General features: G+C 45.5%; 2 protein-coding genes across 2 annotated transcripts; both read left to right on the plus strand.

Moving 5' to 3' along the window:
* The first annotated feature begins 212 nt into the window (after positions 1-212).
* On the plus strand, positions 213-5585 carry LOC128122548 (C-C motif chemokine 9-like). Its single transcript, XM_052758203.1, has 5 exons — positions 213-378; positions 1990-2022; positions 4133-4195; positions 4632-4740; positions 5067-5585. The coding sequence occupies exons 1-5, from the start codon at positions 213-215 to the stop codon at positions 5179-5181; spliced, it is 486 nt and encodes a 161-aa protein (XP_052614163.1). The 3' UTR covers positions 5182-5585.
* Positions 5586-13341: 7756 nt separating this feature from the next.
* Positions 13342-17072, plus strand: Ccl16 (C-C motif chemokine ligand 16). Its single transcript, XM_052759546.1, has 3 exons — positions 13342-13417; positions 16449-16569; positions 16961-17072. Exons 1-3 carry the CDS (start codon positions 13342-13344, stop codon positions 17070-17072), a joined length of 309 nt encoding a protein of 102 aa, XP_052615506.1.
* Positions 17073-19453: the final 2381 nt, after the last annotated feature.

The following is a 19453-nucleotide window of genomic DNA, read 5'->3' on the forward strand; positions in this document are numbered from 1 at the left end:
CTGCAACGAATGGGAACTGCAAAAGCAAAAGACCGTGCAGATGGATGTCACACACCTGTCCAGTACAGACTCAATACCAGCACAAACCATAGGAAATACAAGAGTCTACAGCTCAACTGGTCCTCTCCCATCTCTGTGCATAAAAGGAGAATCCCAAGAGAATACAAACAAACATCTGAATTAAATAAGGATAATTAAATAAATTAAATATCATGGTACATGATATGAAAGTGGAATTCAATGAGGGTATAGAAACACTAAAGAAAAACCATAGTGAGCTACTGGAGATCCAAAATATAGTGAATCAAATTAAAAGTTCTGCCGAAAGCCTCACCAGTAGAATCAGCCAATGGAAGAACAGCATATCTGAGCCTGAAGGTAAGGTATAGGGACTAGAATATGACAAGAACAAAGATGAATTCATGGAAATATATGAGTTGGACTTTCCAGCTATTCAGGACACTGGGAGAAGGTAAAATCTAAGAATCACAGGAGTAAACGAGGGTAAAGAACTCCTTTCCAAATGCATAGAAAACATCTCCAATGAAATCATAGCAGAAATTTCCCCCACACCAGGCCAAAAAAAAAAAAAATCTATTCAAACAGAGGAGGCATTTAGAACACCAAATACACAAGAGCTGAACTTCCTCTTATCATATATAATTAAACCACTAAATATTCACAACAAAAAAAAAAAAGGTGTGTGAAAAGCAGCAAGAGACAAGCACCAAGTCACACATCAGGAGAAGCCCATCAGAGTAACAGTTTTCAGCAGAAAATTTAAAGAACAGAAGAGCTCAGTATGGTGTTCTTCAAGTTTTGGGAGACATCAACCTCCAGTCCAGACCACTATCACCTGCAAAGTGCTCAGTCATAACTGAAGACGAATGGAAGAACTTCCCATGATAGGAATAGGCTTATGAACCTCAAAAGGCCAAACCTGGGTCCCCTATAAAAGCAAAAATCACTCTCAACCAATGAGCTTTCTTTCTAGGCTTCCCTTCTTGTTTTATTTGACCACATTGGAATAAAACTACAAACAAACAACAAACATTTACTAACTCACAGAGTTTAAATAACTCACTATGTGGACCAGGCTAGCCTCAAACTAACAGAGACATACCTGCCTCTGGCTCCCAAGTGCTGGAATTAAAGGTGAGCACCACCACATCCAGCCTTAGATGTTTCTCCTGATAGACATTCTAAAGAGATTTTTCTTCTTGAGTTAAAGGATATTAAAAAATATCTAAGGGGACTGAGGAGTAGGCTCAGTGGTTAAGAGCACTTGCTGCTCCTGCAGAAAACCCAGGTTCAGTTTCCAGCACCCACATGGTGGCTCACAAACATCTGTAACTCCAGTTCCAGGGGATCTAACGCCGTCTTCTGACCTCCATGAGCACTGCATGTATGTAGTACACACACATACCTGCAGGCAAAACACTCAAGAATATAGAACAAAATAAATCTCTAAAAAATAATGAAAAAGGACCTGACATCAATTTTTTATATCTCTAGTAAGACATATAAGTTTGCATTTATAATCTATATGTCTCGGTCCACTGGAAATGAGCATAAGTAAGTATCCTCCAAGTTAACCCCTCATCGGAGGTCTGGAAGGACCCCCCACTCCCACCCTGTGGTCAGTGCTGAAGAAATGAATGAATCTCTCGGGGTGGGGGGGGAATCCTCCTGGAAATATTTACTCTCTCTGACTGAATTGATTGGAACGGTTTGGAAAGCCCCGGGTCACCTTTGCCCTCTACTTCCCATTGTACTCCAAGCCTCGTTCCCTTTTCTGGAATTAGCATGTTGAGTATCGTGTAGTTAAAGAACAGCATTATGAGCCCTAACCGGGGACTTCCTGGTCCTCTCACTTTTATAAATAGCCAGGCAAGGCAGGGGACAGCGAGCAGTCTGAAGGCCAGTTGGCTCTGCCCACCGGGAGGATGAAGTCTTTTTCTACTGCTTTCTCTTTCCTCTTTCTTGCAGTTGCTCTTGGATTCCAGGCCCAGATCATACATGGTGAGTACCATGGGAACTGGAAGTCTGGGGAGAAGGGCAGCGTGGACTGCTGTGAATAATCTCTATCCCCGACAGAGCAATGGCGTTTACTTAGAAACTGCACCAAAGTATAGACCTTCCTTTGTCTGTAGCTTCTGGGTCAGTGGTTCTCAACTTGTGAGTAGCGACCCTTTCATGGGAGTCACATATCAGATATTCTTCTATCAGATGTTTACATTATGATTCATAACAGTAGCAAAATTACAGTTATGAAGTAGCAACAAAAATAATTTTGTGGTTGGGGGTCACCACACCATGAGGAACTGTATTAAAGGCCTCAGCATTAGGAAGGTTGAGAACCACTGCTCCGGATCCTGGTACACTGATGATTCGCTTCCATTTGGAGAAACAATATCTTCCTTTTTCATAGCTAGAATTATTTGATGGCTTAAGATCATCTTAGCTAATGTTTTAGCTACCCCAAAATAACTATAATTAAATTGTAAATTTGTGAAAATAAACAGAGTTCTGTGATGCTAGAACTGTTAGATGTCAGTGAGTATAAAACCATCCTTTTTTAAGGCCTTGGGATCAGCAAGGCAAATGGCTCATCCAAGGTCACTGTCTCATTTGAAGCTATGATATTTTAGTTTATGGAGGTAGCTAGGGCTCAACACAGAGAGGTCCTATAAAATAAAAGATGTATTCCTTAACTTTTCCAAGACAGAGGGGTACACCATACCCTACCAAGCCAAGGAGAATACTGGACTTGAGTCAGGAGGTCTAAGCAATAGAAGTCGAGAAACTCGTTTCACGTTCTTTATTAGGGATATTGGGAAAGAGGCAGGGCACAGTGCAGGGTACAGGTGAGACTTCCTAGCCTGAAGAAGTCTGGCAGACTTTGAATATATGGATGGTTTCTGATTGCCCAGGGTCTAACTTAGAGAGTTAGGGCAAGGGAAACACCAGCACGGCGTTGAGGGTGAGATAAAGGTTCAGCCTGAGTTGGTTTGAACCCTCTGTTAAGAAACAGTTAACCTCTCCCCGCTGTCAAGATCTTAAGTATGTCAGAATACATAGGATGCAGAAAACAAATATGCTTAGTAGAGTGGCCTAGCCATCCTATTTCTCTCACAAGGGTTTATTTAGCACTCCCTATGTGCCAGGCAGCTACTGTTCTGTCTTACAGATGCTGATTCGTTTCTCATCCAGCATTCCTGAGGGGTCGGACAAACAGAAATACACCATTCTTGTAGGAAAAAAAAAAGAAATCAGAAGACAAGCAATTTTGCATAGCCTTGTATATTATTATGCCTGTGCTCAATTTACAAATGAGAAAATTGAGACAGAGAAGCCTTTGATAACTTAAGACTATATAAACAGTAAAGGACAAAATTAAGAGGTAGATTAGTAATGATGTGTTTAAGAAAAGGTAATGCTATTTAAGATTTGCTTTGGAAGCCCACCCACATCACATCAAGCATGTTAAAAAAAAAGTAGTCATACACCTTACTACCCATTATTCATATGCAACTATTGAAAACATGATGTAAAGGGTTAGTTGCCTTTTCTTAGTACAATGCAAATTCTCAATCCTTTAGCAATAATCTTTGGGCTTAGATATATTTGGGGATGCAGGATTTTTCTAGATTTTAAAAAGTGATATGTTGCTGGATACCATATGCTGGTAACATCCCTGATGATTTCTGCAGAGCACCCCTTCATCAGACATTTATATAAACTTAGACTATTAGGAGCCTCATTTCACTTCAAGGGTCCTTGTGTCCCCAAAGGAGTTGAGGAAAAACATGCAGTTTCCAAATTCCTAAAGATTGCAGAAAAATGTACCAAGAACTGTGAGTGTTCCACTGTATGTAGACACTTCATTAATGTCACTGTATTACATTTACACTTCACTTTTAGTACTTTATCAGCAGGATGTTTTCAAACAATCTCAGAAAAATCTCGTGTCACCAAAAGGGACGAATGGGCCCAGAGACAGACCTTAGAACCCAAGCATGTGATGGGGGCCCAGCATCGGAGCCTGTCTGCCTTGGCGAGAATGGGGGTGGTGGCAGCAAGTGGAGATGCTGAGACAATGACGCTGCTCTCTGCACTCTGTTTCTTCCAGCAACAGAGACCAAAGAAGTCCTGGAGGCAAAGGAAGGACTTGAACCTGATGTGCTTCCCCTGGGTAAATATTTCATTACAGCTTGTATTGAGAAGGACCAAATGGTTGTCCATCAGCCCTAGAGCATCATTCTCCTTGATGATAGGACAGAACAACGTCATGAGGGTGGTTGAGGATGCTCTCCAGAAATCACTAGGGATGTTAAGGAATTTCCAGCAACATTCCCAGGAAGATCAGGATGGGCCATGAGTATTCCCTCCAGTATTCCCTTCTCTATGCACCGAGTCTGCCCACTTGGAGCAGAAATTGCCCATAGGTGACATGCTCCTAGCCCTACTGTGGTCCACCTTAGGCCCATTACAGAGTGTGAAAGGAGATGACAATGAGGCAGGGTGAGGAGAGAGCATCCCCTGAGTCCTGGTACTGCTCTGGGACCCCCCCCCCCAGCACTCTTAAGAGCAAAGACTTGGCCCTTGAATGGCCCTTTCTCTTCCTACAGGCTTTGGAGAGTCTTCAGACTGCTGCTTCTTCTATACTTCATGGATCAAGTGTTCAAGATTTGTATATTATTTTCCAACCAGTGGTAGTTGTCTCAAGCCAGGCATCATGTAAGTGTCAAGTTCACTCACTGTGTATTGGGAGCAAGGAAGCCTCTGGGATATTAAAAGACTTACTAGATATCCAGGAAAACCCCATCCTTGGACACTGCCAGGTGGTGGAGAGGATACTTCAGAGTGTAGAGAAGGGGACTGCCTGAGTCACTCCATTAGGGAATCTCACAGGCCTAGAAAAGACCCTAGAGAGGAAGTGGTCTGAGTCATCTCCTGGAAAGAACAGATTGTTGAGTGTAAATGGGAGGGTCCAGAGGATGGGGCTCCCCTTCTCTATTTACTAGAGACCTCTGTTTGTAATCTTTCTTCCCCTTTTTCTCCAGCTTTGTCACCAAGAAGAGGAACCAGATCTGTGCCAACCCCAGTGATCCAAGAGTTCAGGAGTGCATAAAACGCCTGACGCAAAACCCAAGACCTGGGGACCAAGTCATTGTTTGAGAAGGAGGGCATGTATTGCCAGCCACTTTCTTCTGCCTTCCCCAGTGACCACCTAGGAGGCTCTCAGCGTTTGTTTTTTATTAATATAAAAACATTTACTTTCCTGTTCCGGTTTAGAGCAACACATCTAGCTTTGTCACCAGGGGAACTTGTCTGTGCCAAGCCCAGTGATCTGAAAACTGAGAAAATGCATGAAAAGCCTGATGCTGACCTCACTGACTACACATAACATTTAATTAAGATAAGAGGGCAAAGGCTGGAAAGATGGCTCAGCGGTTAAGAGCACTGGCTGCTCTTCCAGAGGACCTGGGTTCAATTCCCACTCAGATGGCAGCTCAATCTATCTGTAATTCCAATTCCAGGGGAATTGATACCCTAGTCTGCTCTTTAATTAATAGTATTTATAGTATTTTTATGAATTCAGCTTGACATGACTAGCACCACCTTGAGCTGTAACCATGATTGCCTCAGAATGAATAACTCTTGGGTTTCCTTGCATAGTTTCCCAGCAGATTATAAATGGATAAACTGAGAGTGGTCTGTGGGGCTTGGGAATGTGCCTGGTTCTGACATGAGCTTAAGGCAAGCCGGATACATTCAACCAGGATGAAATAAATCCTGCCTTAACTTATACATATGCCTGTCTTTGTGGGGACCCATCTTCCCGCTACCCCTAGATCAGTAAGCCCCCTAATAAAGATCGTTCATGCAGTCACAGGTCTGCCTGTCTCTTGTTCTTCAGTTTTGTAGGACCATGGGTTGAAACTGGGCTGTTGGGGATGGAGTGTCTCACTCACTTTATTTGAATCTCCAGCAGGGAGAAAACGGGGAATCACACAACTTCGTCTGTTTTCTTCAAAACAAAAGACATCATGGTATAATTTTTAAATTTCTAAGAACACAGCTTATTCCAAGGTAGACTTCATATAAAAGACGTACATTACCCACTACTGAGGGAACCATTACATTGATCTAAGAATCTGTGGGGTTAGTCCTTGTTTGAAGGGGTCCTCAGTTCCATTCCATTGATCAGTTTGTTTTGCACCGGCATCGAGCTGTTTTATTACCATGGCTCTGTAAATGATAATTCCTTCAGCGGTGTTTCTATTGTTCAGAGCTGTTGGGTTATCTAAGATTTTTTTTGTTTCCATATGAATTTTAAGATTGTTATTTTCAAATTCTGTGAAGAATTGCATTGGAATTTGGATGGAAATGGCATTCAATGTGTAGATTGTTTCTGGTAGGATGGCCTACCAAATCACAATATTAAGCCTACAGACCATGAGCATGGGTGGTCTTTCCATCTTCTGGGGTCTTCATCAATTTCTTTCTTCAGGGTTTTGAAGTTTTTACTGCACAGCCCCTTTGCCTTATTGGTTAGGTTTGTCTCCCGTCAGCATGACATTGGCGACAGGCTTGTGTTTATTCCCTCATGACATTGAGATACGTTCCTAGTATTTCCAGTGTCTTCAGGACTTTCATCATGAAGAGCTGATGATTGTGTGGCTTCTGTCATTGAGTCCATTTATGTAGTGGATTACATTTATTGATTTCTGTTGGCTGAGCCATCCCTGCAAGTCTGGGATGAAGTGCTTTAGGATTTCAGAAAACAGCTTTTTCTTAGTCCCCGTTTGCCTAAGCCACACTGTTATAGTTTGTGATCCATCAAAAGTCTCATATAGACTTTGGTTTCCCCATAACTTTTTCTACTAGCCAGCAGAGAATCTGGGTTTTGTTTTAATATTATTCCTTGTTTCCAGTAACACCATGGACTTCATGGTAACTACTTCCCTCTTAGGGAAAGTTCTTTCAGGACCTCCTAACTTTCCATTTGATTCAGAGAGAATATGCTATGCCTGCCAAAAACAAAAGCCTGTCACACTGGAAAGCCTCCTTATCACATGCCAGAGTTCATTCCCCCATGACAGGCAGCTCACAGCATCTCTCCCTTGGGCTCCTTTTTCATTATGTTAGACTATCCCCTTGAACTTCCTCCTTCTGTACAAGATGACAAGGCAAACACTCTCCCTTGTGCCAGTGGGATCCAGGCCAGGAACGTTCAACTCCCTGGGTGGCCATGCTAATACTCCCTTCTAGAGCTTCCAGCCTGGCACCAGTGTCACAGGCAAGTGCAAAAAGAAAGGACTTGCTCTGTGACAGCGGTGATGCACCAGCTTCCAGACGAGGCAGCTCACAAACCTCAAGACCAACAGTACCACTAATTGCAGTGCCCAGCAGAGGGGGCAGCGTCCACACCAGCTGGGGCAGATCAGGCCACTGCACTGGAACTGATCTCTATAGATTTCTATGCCTCTCCCAAGCCTTCCTGACAACTCTGTGCATGACCCCAAATCTTTGAAATATCTTCTTTTTGCTTAAATCAACCAGAGTCAGTTTCTACTGCTTTGCAACAAAAACACCTACAACTGATAGGAAGAATAAGCTTTTGGAGGACTTTGAAATCCCAGCAGTTTTTGTTTACCTTTGAAGAACGACTTGGAAGAATATAAAGGTATACATTCAGACTTCTTAGAATACTGCAGACACCTCTAGTTGTAGTCTAGCATCTAATACAAGGGCCAAATTCCAAAGCCAATTGTTTTATTATTATTATTATTCCTTTGAAAATACAGTTTTAGACATTTTAGGAATTCGGAGGGATTGAGTCCTTATCCTTGAGGTATGTGTGTCTGTGTGTATGTGAATTTATTAAGTGAGCTTTAAAATAGTAACGATGTAGTGGCCCACACCTTTAATCAGGAGGTAGAGACAGGTGGATCTCTGAGTTTGAGGCCAGCCTGGTCTATATCAAGAGCTCCAGGACAGCCAAGGCTACACAGAGGAACCCTGTGGTGGTGGTGGTGGTGGTGGTGGTGGTGGTGGTGGTGGTGGTGGTGGTGGTGGTGGTGGCGGCGGCGGGGGGTGGGGGTGGGGGTGGGGGGGGTGGGGGGGGCAGTAACAACAGCTAAATACACATTAGATGCTCAGAACCTGGTAGTTACTTGGTCCTTGAAGTTGGGTGACAGACAGAGTAGTCCCACAATAGCTGTCTCTCTCTTGGGGACAATTCCTTGATAACTCAGTCTACAAGGCAGGTGATTTAGTAGTCCAAATCTGGTGCTAGAATCCCGGAAATTTCCTGGAGGGCCACTGATACCTAGTCCACAACGAAAGCTTGGAAACACTGGTTCTGCCACCAGCGAAGGGATCACCAGCATCAGCAACAGAGCAAACCAACTGGCGTGGAAATAAGAGGGAAGCCAAGCCATGGAAAGGCAAAATAATCTTGAGCTCCGGAGCCTCCTACCTCCGCCTTCTTATTGCTGGGATGGCAGGCATGTGCCACCACGTGTGTGTGCAATGCTAGTGACCAAAGCCAGGGCTTTCATGAGGTCCCATTGGTCAATAATCAGCCTTATTTCCTGAGCAATTAGAGTCCTAATCAGAAAGTCCTCACCTATCCCTATGTCTTGAAGTGTATCCCATATTTCCTCCAGCAGACTCATGTCTATGTTAAAGTCTTTGAACCATTTGGAGTTGATTTTTGTGCATGGTGAGAGATGAGGACCTAGTTTCATTCTTCTATATGCAGTTATCAGTTTTCCAGGTACCATTTGCTGAAGATGCTGTCTTCTTTCCAACATGTATACTATATATAAATATATTTACATATAACTAGCATGTTATCTGTAGTTCTGTGGACTTATATCTGGGTCTTCTATTCTATTCCATTGACCTGCTTGTCTGTTTTTGTGCCAGTACTGAGCCATTTTTACTGCTATACTACAGAGTTGGATATAGTAATAACCCCAGCATTATGCTTTTTGCTAGCCAGGGTCTTTTGTGCTTCCATATCAGTCCTCCCTTGTGACTCTCAATATGCTTTCTTTGTTTTGTATCTCTGGTGGTTTGACTGTGAAGTGATGTGGGGTTTTCTCTGTTTGTCTACTTGGTGTTTTGTTTGTCTCTTGTACCTGGCCAGGCTTCTCCCTAGTTGGTTACCAAGAATTTGGGAAATTTCCTTTTACAGTTTTACTGAAAATGTTTTCTATGCCTCTGACATGACTCCTTCTCCAGTGCCCATAATTCATAGATTTGTTTTTTCTATGGAATCCCAAAGACCTCACATGTGCCATTCTTACACTAAACAAACAAACAAACAAAAACTATCATTAACTTTGAGTGAGTAATCCAATCCTCTACTTTAGCTCTCCTACCCTCTATATGATCTGGTCTGTTGACGAAGCTTTCCGATGAGCTTTTTGAATTATCAAGTTTTTCGTCTCCTGCATTGTTTCCATTTGATTTTCCTTTTCTACCCCTTTTTCTAATTATATTTTTTTATATCCTGAAATTACTTCCTTATTTCATTCATTCTGTAAGTACAGACTTCTTCCGACTAGAGTTTCCTGGCCTGGGTTCCTTTCTCCCATCAGGAGATAAAAACCTGACACCTGTGACTAAGAATGTGGACTTCCCACAAGCAGGGCTTTGAAGGGATGTGGTAGACCTACCCAACTGTCTTTTTTCTATGTGCAGGAAGAGCACTGCCCTCCCCTATCACAGCCTGAACTGTAGGGGAGGGAAACTGTCTTCTCTGACTGGTAGATTCCTGCTCAGGTTTCTTATCCTCATTTTCTGTTTTGTTGTGTTGCTGTCTCTTGTTTGTTTGTTTGTTTGTTTGTTTGTTTGTTTTGAGACAAGATCTCACTATAGATCCCTGGCTGTTCCAGAACTTCTCACTATGTAGACCAGACTGGCCTCAAACTCACAGAGATCCACCTACCTGTCTCCTAAATGCTGGGATTAAAGGTGTGCGCCACCATGCTCAGCTACCTGTTCACAGCCCTGTACTCAGTGCTTACCCTGCTTGGGTCTGCACTCTACAGTCTACATCTAGTTTTCAGTCGTGGAGGCTTCGTGCCCAGATTCCCAGAGCTGCGCCTTCACCCCGTCATGGAGATGACTGGTGGTGATTCACAGGAAGGGTGGCTGACACCTTGGTCTGGAACAGGCTTCTGCCACTCAGGCAGGGTTAGCAGTGGATGTACGTCAGGCCACCTTGTGCATCAGCATTGTCAGCTGTGAGGTGGCTGTAAGTGGGCAGTCCCTAGAAACAGTGGTCCCCAAGAATCCCTATGAGATAGAAATGTACTTAGGGTGCATCTAATGGCATCTTTTGTAGGCCATTAGACAAAGGAGGCACCAGGTTAGGTTAGAGAGTGTCTATGCGGGCAATTAGCCAGACGGACCCCCCGTGATTGTAACTGCTGTGGCTACAGCAGTAGGTTCCTAGTGAGGTCATGGAGGAAAGGTCACTGGTGGCGTGAAGAAGTATTTGATAGTGTAGCATGACAGAAGTAGCTTGACTGGTAGTGCAGTAGTCGTGGACCCTCTGCTTCACTAATATAAATAATCCTCTATTTGTTCACACGAGGCTTCTATGTCTATCGCCTTACCCAAGAGTCTCTTCAGCCCTATTCCTTCTCTTAAAAACATGTATTTAGGGCAGGAGTTGTAGTTCAGTGGCAAATTCTCACCTGTAATGCATGAAGCCTTTGGTTTGATTCCCAGCATTGATACACACACACACACACATACACACACACACACACACACACACACACACACACACACACACACACACATACACACACACACACTGGGGCGGGGAGGGAAGAGAAAGAGAGGGGTGGGGGAGGACAGTCTACTATATGCTAGATTCTGTGAGAATGATAAAGAATAGATTTTCCATCACTAATTATTCCAGGTAAGGAGGGGAAACTAATCAACCCCCTAACTGCAGTGGCCCCAAGAACAGCATGATAAAGGCCACTAGACTCAGAGTCTGTAGAGGTAGAGCCTGTCCTGCATCCAAATCATTGTATGGACAGGAACAATTCACTGTTCCTATCGGAGACCCACCCCCACCCTGCTTCATTCAATAAATGGCCAGTTTAATACACAGCACATAAGCTACCCTGTAACAGAAACCATACATCAGCTATAGGGTTTCTACCCCAGTAAGGACATAGACTTAGGTACTTCAAACATAGAGCTTTAGGCCATCACCATTCATTGAAACCAGATATCCATCCTTATTAGGCATTCTCTATGGTTCCAAACAAAGTCTCTCTATGACAAAGTCAGAAGCAGGAAAAGACCCTAAAGGTCCCCATTCCCTAAGCTCAGGAAGAGCTACAACTAAGGACTAGCTGTAGAGAATCCAAGCCAACCTGGGGCTCCCATATTTCTTTAAAACTCATAGACTTCAAACTGCCTGACTTTGAACCCCAGTTTCACTTACCAACTATTAAAACAAAGGCTTTGCATCTGAGCCTCAGTCTCCCCAGCTGCTATTGTAAAGATTAAACGGGCTGATAATCATAAACCATTAGGAGCAGTGGCAAGTATATACCACAGCCATTACAGAAGGAACCCTCTCCTGAGCATCATGCGTTTCTTCATTCTGTGGTGTGGCTGGGAACTAGAGGGCCTACTTCAGGGTTTCAATGAGCATTTCCTGGGCCTGGCTGATGAGACCTGACCTGGGGGGATTCCAGACCTCATCTCACTAGATCCCAGATGAGCAGATCAAGTCATCAAGCTCCACGTGGCCTTGCTTCCAGGCTTAGAGCAAGAATTGAGCACAGAATACACAGCAGCCTTGAGATCTCTGGCTAAGTCTGAGCCACTGTCCTCCGCCCTACAGACACAGTAAACACCTAGAGACGAAAGGGATTGCTACAGAGGGGTTATTGCCGCGGGAAATGGGGAGCAACGTCTTCTTTAAATCTTGCCTCTCTGAGCTTTGTTCAAGCCACCCTTAGCAAGCAGACAGGATGTAAAATTGCTAAGGTATCACCGCTTTTCTGCCTCTTACTTACAAAAATGTCTAGTCTCTGTGATCAGTTCTCAACATTCCCTCACCTTGAGAGCCTCAGAATCCCTAGCAGACCAGCAATCCTCCTGTAGCTGCTCCTTTCCGCGTTCCTGGACTGGAGACGGGGGATAGTCTCCTCACTGGCCACTAGACCTTGTCCCTGTCTTAGTCTCCACTCTCTCTAACCCACTTTCTGCCCTTCCCAAAGGCCAATCGCCGAGGGGAAACTGAGGCGCCCCTCAGTCCTCCCCTCACCTCCACAGAGACGGTGGTAGGAAACATAGTGAAAATCAATGGCTCTTCGTCCAGGGACTGATGGGGGCAGATGCAGAGATCCACGGCCAGGCGCCAGGCTGAGCTCCGGGAATCCAATCGATGAGAGAGAGGAGGGATTCTGCAGGCTGGGGGGACGTCAAGATCATGGTGGGAAGACGTGTAGAGATGACCGGCCACACTAGTGGAAGCCCGTGAACTGTATTAGATTAGTGGCTGTGGAGCCCCCATGGGACTGGACTAGGCCCTCTGGATACGGAAGACGGTTGTTTGGCTCAAACTGTTTGGGGGGCATCCAGGCAGGGGGATCAGGATCCATCCCTGGTGCATGGGCAGGCTTTTGGGAGCCCAGTGCCTGCGGTGTGATGCCTTGTGCAGCCTTGGTGCAGTGTGTGTGTGTGTGGGGGGGGGGGGGGGGTTGGACCTGCCTAGGCTCAGTGTGCCGGGCTCTGCTGACTCCCCATGGGAGACCTTGATTTGGGGGATGTGGGGATGTGGGGTGGCTTGGGAGGGAGGGCTAGGGGGTGGGAGGAGGGAGGATCTGTGGGTGGTATGTAGAGTGAGTAGAAAATTTCTTAATAAAGAAAAATGAAAAAAAAAGAAAGAAAGAAAATCAAAGGCTCTGTTCTAGGTACAACCTATCCACCTCCTACTATGGCCCTGACAACTCACTTACCCTCTCTAAATGTCTGTGGCCTCAGTGGATGGTCATCCCACCACACTGCTAAACAAGGAAGGGCATGCAAGTTCGCTGACAGAACATCCTTGTCACACAGACCTCCGTTCACCTTCTGACGCAGCAGACGCCAATCCTACGGCCCTGAACCGTGCACCAGCTCTGGACGCCACACATTCTCTTTCAGCCAGCACCACCTCCTCCTCCACCACCCGTTCCGAAGTGGTCAGAGTCCAGAGACCTGAGCAGTCAGAGTGAGGACGGCCTGCTGGGTAGGCATTTCCTTTCAGCTCTGCCCTGGCGCTGCACTACCCACCCCGCCGAGAAGATGAAGGTCTCCTTGGCCTGCCTCCTCCTCCTCCTCCTCGCCATCCTCAGTACAGCCTCCCGGCCGAGTGAGTCACGTGTCTCTGTAAGGCAGAGATGAGAAGGGAGAACAGGCCGGTGGCAGCGGGGTGGTGCTAAAGGGGCTGTCAGGTCTCTGGTCGCATTAGTCTTGGGGCCCCTTCGAGCCCAGCAGCTGTCCTCCATTTCTCCTTGTTAGTAGAGCTGGGCTTGGTCGAGACCAGAGATTCTAAAGGTGGGTGAGTCTAGGAAACCAAGGCACGTCTCCTTAGGGGATCTTGCGATCAGAAGGAATCATTTGGGAGGAAAATAAGAAAGTATTAGGGAAGCCGGGCGGTGGTGGCGCACGCCTTTAATCCCAGCACTCGGGAGGCAGAGCCAGGTGGATCTCTGTGAGTTCGAGGCCAGCCTGGTCTACAGAGCAAGATCCAGGAAAAGGCGCAAAGCTACACAGAGAAACCCTGTCTCAAAAAACCAAAAAAAAAAAAAAAAAAAAAAGTATTAGGGAAATAATTGTAAATGCATATGATAAAAGGGGATGGGGAAAGCCGGGTGGTGGTGCACGCCTTCAAACCCAGCACTCGGGAGGCAGAGCCAGGCGGATTTCTGTGAGTTCGAGGCCAGCCTGGTCTAAAGAGCAAGATCCAGGATAGGTACCAAAAGCACACAGAGAAACCCTGTCTCTTTAAAAAAAAAAAAAAAAAAGACAAAGCTATCCCTGGTTCTAAGTCTAGGAATGAGATGTCTGAACCTAGATAGCCTTGCCTCTCGGTGCTGGCATTCATTGCTGGAGCTATTGGGCAATCAAACTGAGTCCCAAAGGAGTGATCAAGTGTACTGTTTGAGGATCTATACTCCCTTCTCTACCCCACCATTTTCCCCCCACCGCCAAGATGAAATGAAGCCTGCAGAAAAAAATGAAAAGCGTTAACAGTGGTGGAGCTGTGGAAAGAGAGGGAACTGGGACCTACAGAGAATAGCGTTTGGTCACTCCTACCCTTGGCCTCTGCCATCACTGGTGGGTCCCTGGTGACAAAGGAGGCACAAAAATACTAAGCCCTTCTACGCAGCTACTGCTTTAGGCCGCCATAGCCTTTACTTTCGCCTTTAAGGTTGCCCTAAGCACAGACTCTGGCCTGGCTCCACCTGTGCAGACACACAGAGGAACAAAGGTCAAGTGCAATGTGCAGTGTGTCCATGGACTCTCAGGATGACCCCGCCTTTGCAAACCTTGATTTGATAAGCAAAGCCATGAGGATCACTGACGGGAACTAGGTGCAGTCATTTATGCAGGAATTAAGTGTGTCTGGTGGTTGGGAAGAGGCCACGGTGGCCTTTGGGAAAGTCAGTCATCTCAGAGCAGCGGGTCCAGGCTCGGAGGAAGAGACAATGGCCTGACAAAAGCCCGAGTCAGTCAGATGGGGCTCCCGACTCTAGTCATCAGCCCCAGGCATGAGATAAGATGACAAAAAGATTTGTGTTCTGAATGTCTGGGTGCAAGGGAAGGTCTCCGGCTTGACTTCCTAGATAGCATCCTCAGCTGGTGAGTAGTTAGAAATGGTTAAGAACAGCAACCACTAGCCAAGGCCAGTACCCACCCAGCCTCACAGAGGAGGGAAACAGCCACTTCCAAGGCAAGTAGTCACCACCATTTTTTTCTCAAATATGTGAGTCATGGATTGAGTTTCTCTATATTTCAGGCTCTTGAGTTGGGCATCTTCTCAAACATTTTCATCATGATTCTAGGATAAAAGTATCTTTGTGCTGTCTTTGGCATACATACATACATATATACATACATATATATCTTTTTATGCCAGGCGGTGGTTGCACACGACTTTAATCCTAGCACTTGGGAGAAAAAAACAAAACAAAACACATGTATCGTTTTGCACCATTTAAGGGAAAAGCTAAAACCCAGAGAAATTAAGAAATTACCCATGATTAAAATCCTTTATTCCATGCCGGGTGGTGGTGGTGCATGCCTTCAATCCCAGCACTTGGTAGGCAGAGGCAGGTGGATCACTGAGCTCAAGGCCAGCCTGGTCTACAGAGGACAGCCAGGACTATTACACAGAAAAACCCTGTGTCAAAAAAAAAAAAATCCTTTACTCGAGACTCTGATCCGAGCTGACCTGAGGCCTGGATCACGTGCCCTCTACCTGCTCTTCCTGCGTGCCCCACTTTCTCACGATCTCCCAGACCTCAGGTTCTCTAACGCTTACAGGATGGGGTCCAGACTCCACCATAGCTCGGCTGGAGTGTAACTTGTCCTCCCCCACCCCATTTTCATTTCTTCTCACTCCCTCTTTCTTTCTTGTTTTCTAGCTACTCTAGTTGCTCAGCACTCACTAGACACACACCTTCAGGCCTTCCCCGATTGCTTTCTTCCAGATCCTACAAACCCTCTGTCTAGCTCCTATTCATCCTCTGGGAACCCACTTAGGCTCCCACCACCTGCTTGGAGATTTCCCCTCAGCTCCAACCCTGGGTTAGGTGCCCTCACTCTGTTCCCATGGCATCTCCTGCCCATCTGTTCTCTAGTGGACCCCATGCAGTTGTAGTTAACTTTTTGCTTCCTTTACCCTATAACTGGTCTATAGTATCAAAGGGTAGAGGCAGGGAGAACAGTCGTCCTGAGTAAGAGATGGAAGAGACACAGGTTGATGTGTTTGTGTCTTTCTACGATGCCAGAATTAGTTAAATAATAAGCTGCACCCATTTCATTGGCTACAATTTCCAGCCTCTTCGTGTTTTAACCCCATAGAGCCTGGCATGTAACACGATCTCAGTTCCTATTTGCTTAATCTGGTCACCAGGAAACAGAAGTGAGCCAGCTCCTCCCGGTTCCTTGGCAAATATGAACGTCTGAGTTGCTCGCTGCACCTGATAACACTCAGTTCAGAGGCTAAAGGTGCCACATGCATGTCCCTGCACATCCGTCCTTTTCAGTTTCCCCATTACCCATCACACTATCATCAGTCCCTGCGACTGGGCATTTTCTTCATCATATAACGGATGGAAGAGGGAGGTGAGCACCATGGCTTCCTTTTCTGCTCCTTGACTCAACTCACAATGTGACTCCTTCAGGAATGCCTGAGTCGATAAAACCTGTGCCCAACTGCTGCCATAAGTACTATGAGAAAGTACTGCCAAAGAAACGGGTGGCTGGATACAAAGAGGCCCTCAGCTGCCACCTGCCAGGAATCATGTAAGCATTTCCCACATATATTTCCACGGAGATGGGAGGGGGAAATGGAGCAGGAATGGGATGCACAAGAAAGAAGTCTCCATCCTAGACTCCTTTGAATTGTGGCTAAGGGATTGGGCTTCAGCTCTCTGGGGTCTGGGTTTAATCCTTGGTTTTGCCACTTAAAATTATGTCACTCAATAAATTACCACCATTATAAAACCCAAGCCTGGGTGTCCAGTCTAAATGGGTAAGGTCCGGAAGAAGGGAAGGTCAGGTCTAAAGGCCACAGAGGCCTTGGGGGACCCATACAGAGAAGCAAAGAAGGGCTCTAGAAAACATGAGCTATGAGAGTTGCAGGAACATCCCATCCTGTACCACAGCTCATGACAGTCTAACTCTGTCTCCACAGCTTTGTCACCAAGAAGAACCTAGAAGTCTGTGCCAACCCTAATGAGGACTGGGTCAAAGAGTACATCAAGGATCCCAAAATACCTTTGATGCCTCACAAGAATTTAGCCTAGTCTGCGATTATCAGAGGTCAGTCCCAGCTCCTCAGTTCTTGATGATTATGTTTCTATGGAAGCCTAGGTTTGGGGGAGGGAGGAGAAAGCCTGTGAGAACATGGCCATGCAACGTCACAGCCAGGGGCAGAGGAGCAGACTATTTTAACCAATGGCCAAAGCAAAGAGCAATTCTTTGAATTGTCTCAGTCCTGAAAAGAAATGTCAAAGTTAGGGGAAGTAGAAAGTAGATTCATATTCTTTCTCTCCCTCTCTCTCTTTCTCTGATAGGATTTTCTGTCCTTCAAGTCCCTATGTAGCCCATATTGGCCTCAAACACAGTAATCCTCCTACCTTGGCCTCCTAAAGGCTGGGATCACAGGTATGTGCCCCCATATCTAGCTAAAACATACTCTTTTTATCCCTCTTTTCCTGTGTGTGTGTGTGTGTGTGTGTGTGTGTGTGTGCGTGCGTGCGTGCGTGTGTGTGTGTGTGTGTGTGTGTGTGTGTGTGTAAGCCCAAGGATAAGGAATCATCCTCACCACTCTCCCACCTTACTCACTGAGGCAAGGTTTCTCAATCAAACCCAGAGAGTCTGATATGCTAGTCTTGCTAGCCGGATTTCTCATGATCCACCAACTGTCTCCACCAACTGAGGCTGGAATTATATTTGGGCCACCACACCAACTGGGCATTTGTGTGGGTTCTAGGGATCCAAACACCTGTCCACATGCTTGGGTGGCAAGCACTTTAACCACTGGGCCATATCCAGACCTTCTACAACATATTCTACCTTTCTCATCTCTTGCTTCTCTGAGCTCAGTTCCTTGCCTCACATCAATCCACCAGTTTTCCATATGTTCCAGTTCCCAAACAGACAGACAGCCTCTGTACCTTGACCCATTAAAAGCCTCAAAGAACTCTTGAATTTTCTATCTATCTTATTCTTTTCCTGGCTCTGTTTTCTCCCATTATTATTTGCTGTTTTTTGATCTTCAATTTATTTACTTAATGTGTGTGAGAGTTTTGCTTGCATGTATGTGTGTGTCTGGTGGCCTGAGGAGGTCTGAAGAGAGCCTTGGGTCCCCTGAAACTGGAATTATATGGCTGTGAGTCACCGTGTAGGTGCTGGGAACTGAGCCTGGGTCCTCTACAAGAGCAGCAAGTGCTTTTTAACCACTCAACTATCTCTCCAGGCCCCATAATTCCTGTCTTTAAAAAGATATAACTTAGCCAGGCGGTGGTGGGGCACTCCTTTAGTCCCAGCACTTGGGAGGCAGAGCCAGGTGGATCTCTATGAGTTCGAGGCCATCCTGTTCTACAGAGAGAAATTCAGGACAGGCACCAAAACTACACAGAGAAACCCTGTCTCAAAAAAAATGTGTGTGTGTGTGTGTGTGTGTGTGTGTGTGTGTGTGTGTGTGTGTGTGTGTAATTTTTATTTTAGCAGGCTAGGATGAGACTACTCACATTAGCAGTTTTCACCTTTGTAGAAGCCTTGCTGTACCCTCCTTACTCAATCTTCCTGGGGTGGAATGCACACAGAGGCTGGCAGACTCAGAAGAGGCACAGATCCACCTTCCACCAATGCAGAACAGGAAAAGTGCATTAAGTCAGGTTGGGGATAAACACTTCATGCTTGCAATAAATGTCCTTGGTTGCTGATTTGATTCTTAACATTTTTGCTAACTCAAGAGAGATTTAATCTCAAGTTTTTTTTTTCCGGGGGTTTCTTTACAATGCCTTAATAACTTTGTCAAGGTCAAAGACTAGGGAGTTCCATTGCACAAGGACAGACACTAGATTTCCCTTTCTCTTTCCTCTTCTGTCTTCAGCTCAACAGTAGCGACCTGACTCCAACAGAATTCAACATTCCTCCCAAAATGCTGTTGTGCAGGCAAACAAAACAAATCAGCTAAAGTTAAATGATTAAGAAACAAATAATGCAGTGAAGTAATGATTCTAAGAACTGACCAAGAAACTGAATTCTGCTAAACAACTCATAACTGCTTCGAAGGGGCGGTGCTAGAAGACTCGGCCACACCTCCTAGGTCAAGCTCATCCACCTGACCCAGCTGGCCAATCAGACTCTCCCAGAAAGAATGGAAATTCAGAGGCTAGAAGCACTGAGTGGTTTCTGGAGACATCCTACAGGAAGAGTCTAACAGTGCTTCTCAACCTTTCTCATGCTGCAGCCCTTTACTACACACAGTTCCTCATATTATGGTGACCACCAATCATAAAATTGCTTCATTGCTACTTCATAACTGCAATTTTGCTACTGTTATGAATCATAATGCAAATATCTGATATGATATGCAGGCTATCTGATTGTTTGACCCCCCAGGTTGAGAACCACTGGCCTATGAGCTCTTACCCTGCGGTTCCTGAGTTGTCCTGCC

This window comes from Peromyscus californicus, unplaced genomic scaffold (genome assembly GCF_007827085.1).
Source record: "Peromyscus californicus insignis strain IS unplaced genomic scaffold, ASM782708v3 Scaffold_3__1_contigs__length_106647218, whole genome shotgun sequence".
NCBI lineage: Eukaryota > Metazoa > Chordata > Mammalia > Rodentia > Cricetidae > Peromyscus > Peromyscus californicus.

Coding starts and splice junctions, on each gene's coding strand:
- LOC128122548 (XM_052758203.1), top strand. CDS start 213: ATGGTACATGATATGAAAGTGGAATTCAATGAGGGTATAGAAACACTA. Junction 4,196..4,631: donor ACCTGATGTGCTTCCCCTGG/GTAAATATTTCA, acceptor CTCTTCCTACAG/GCTTTGGAGAGTCTTCAGAC. Junction 4,741..5,066: donor TGTCTCAAGCCAGGCATCAT/GTAAGTGTCAAG, acceptor CTTTTTCTCCAG/CTTTGTCACCAAGAAGAGGA.
- Ccl16 (XM_052759546.1), top strand. CDS start 13,342: ATGAAGGTCTCCTTGGCCTGCCTCCTCCTCCTCCTCCTCGCCATCCTC. Junction 13,418..16,448: donor CTCCCGGCCGAGTGAGTCAC/GTGTCTCTGTAA, acceptor TGACTCCTTCAG/GAATGCCTGAGTCGATAAAA. Junction 16,570..16,960: donor TGCCACCTGCCAGGAATCAT/GTAAGCATTTCC, acceptor CTGTCTCCACAG/CTTTGTCACCAAGAAGAACC.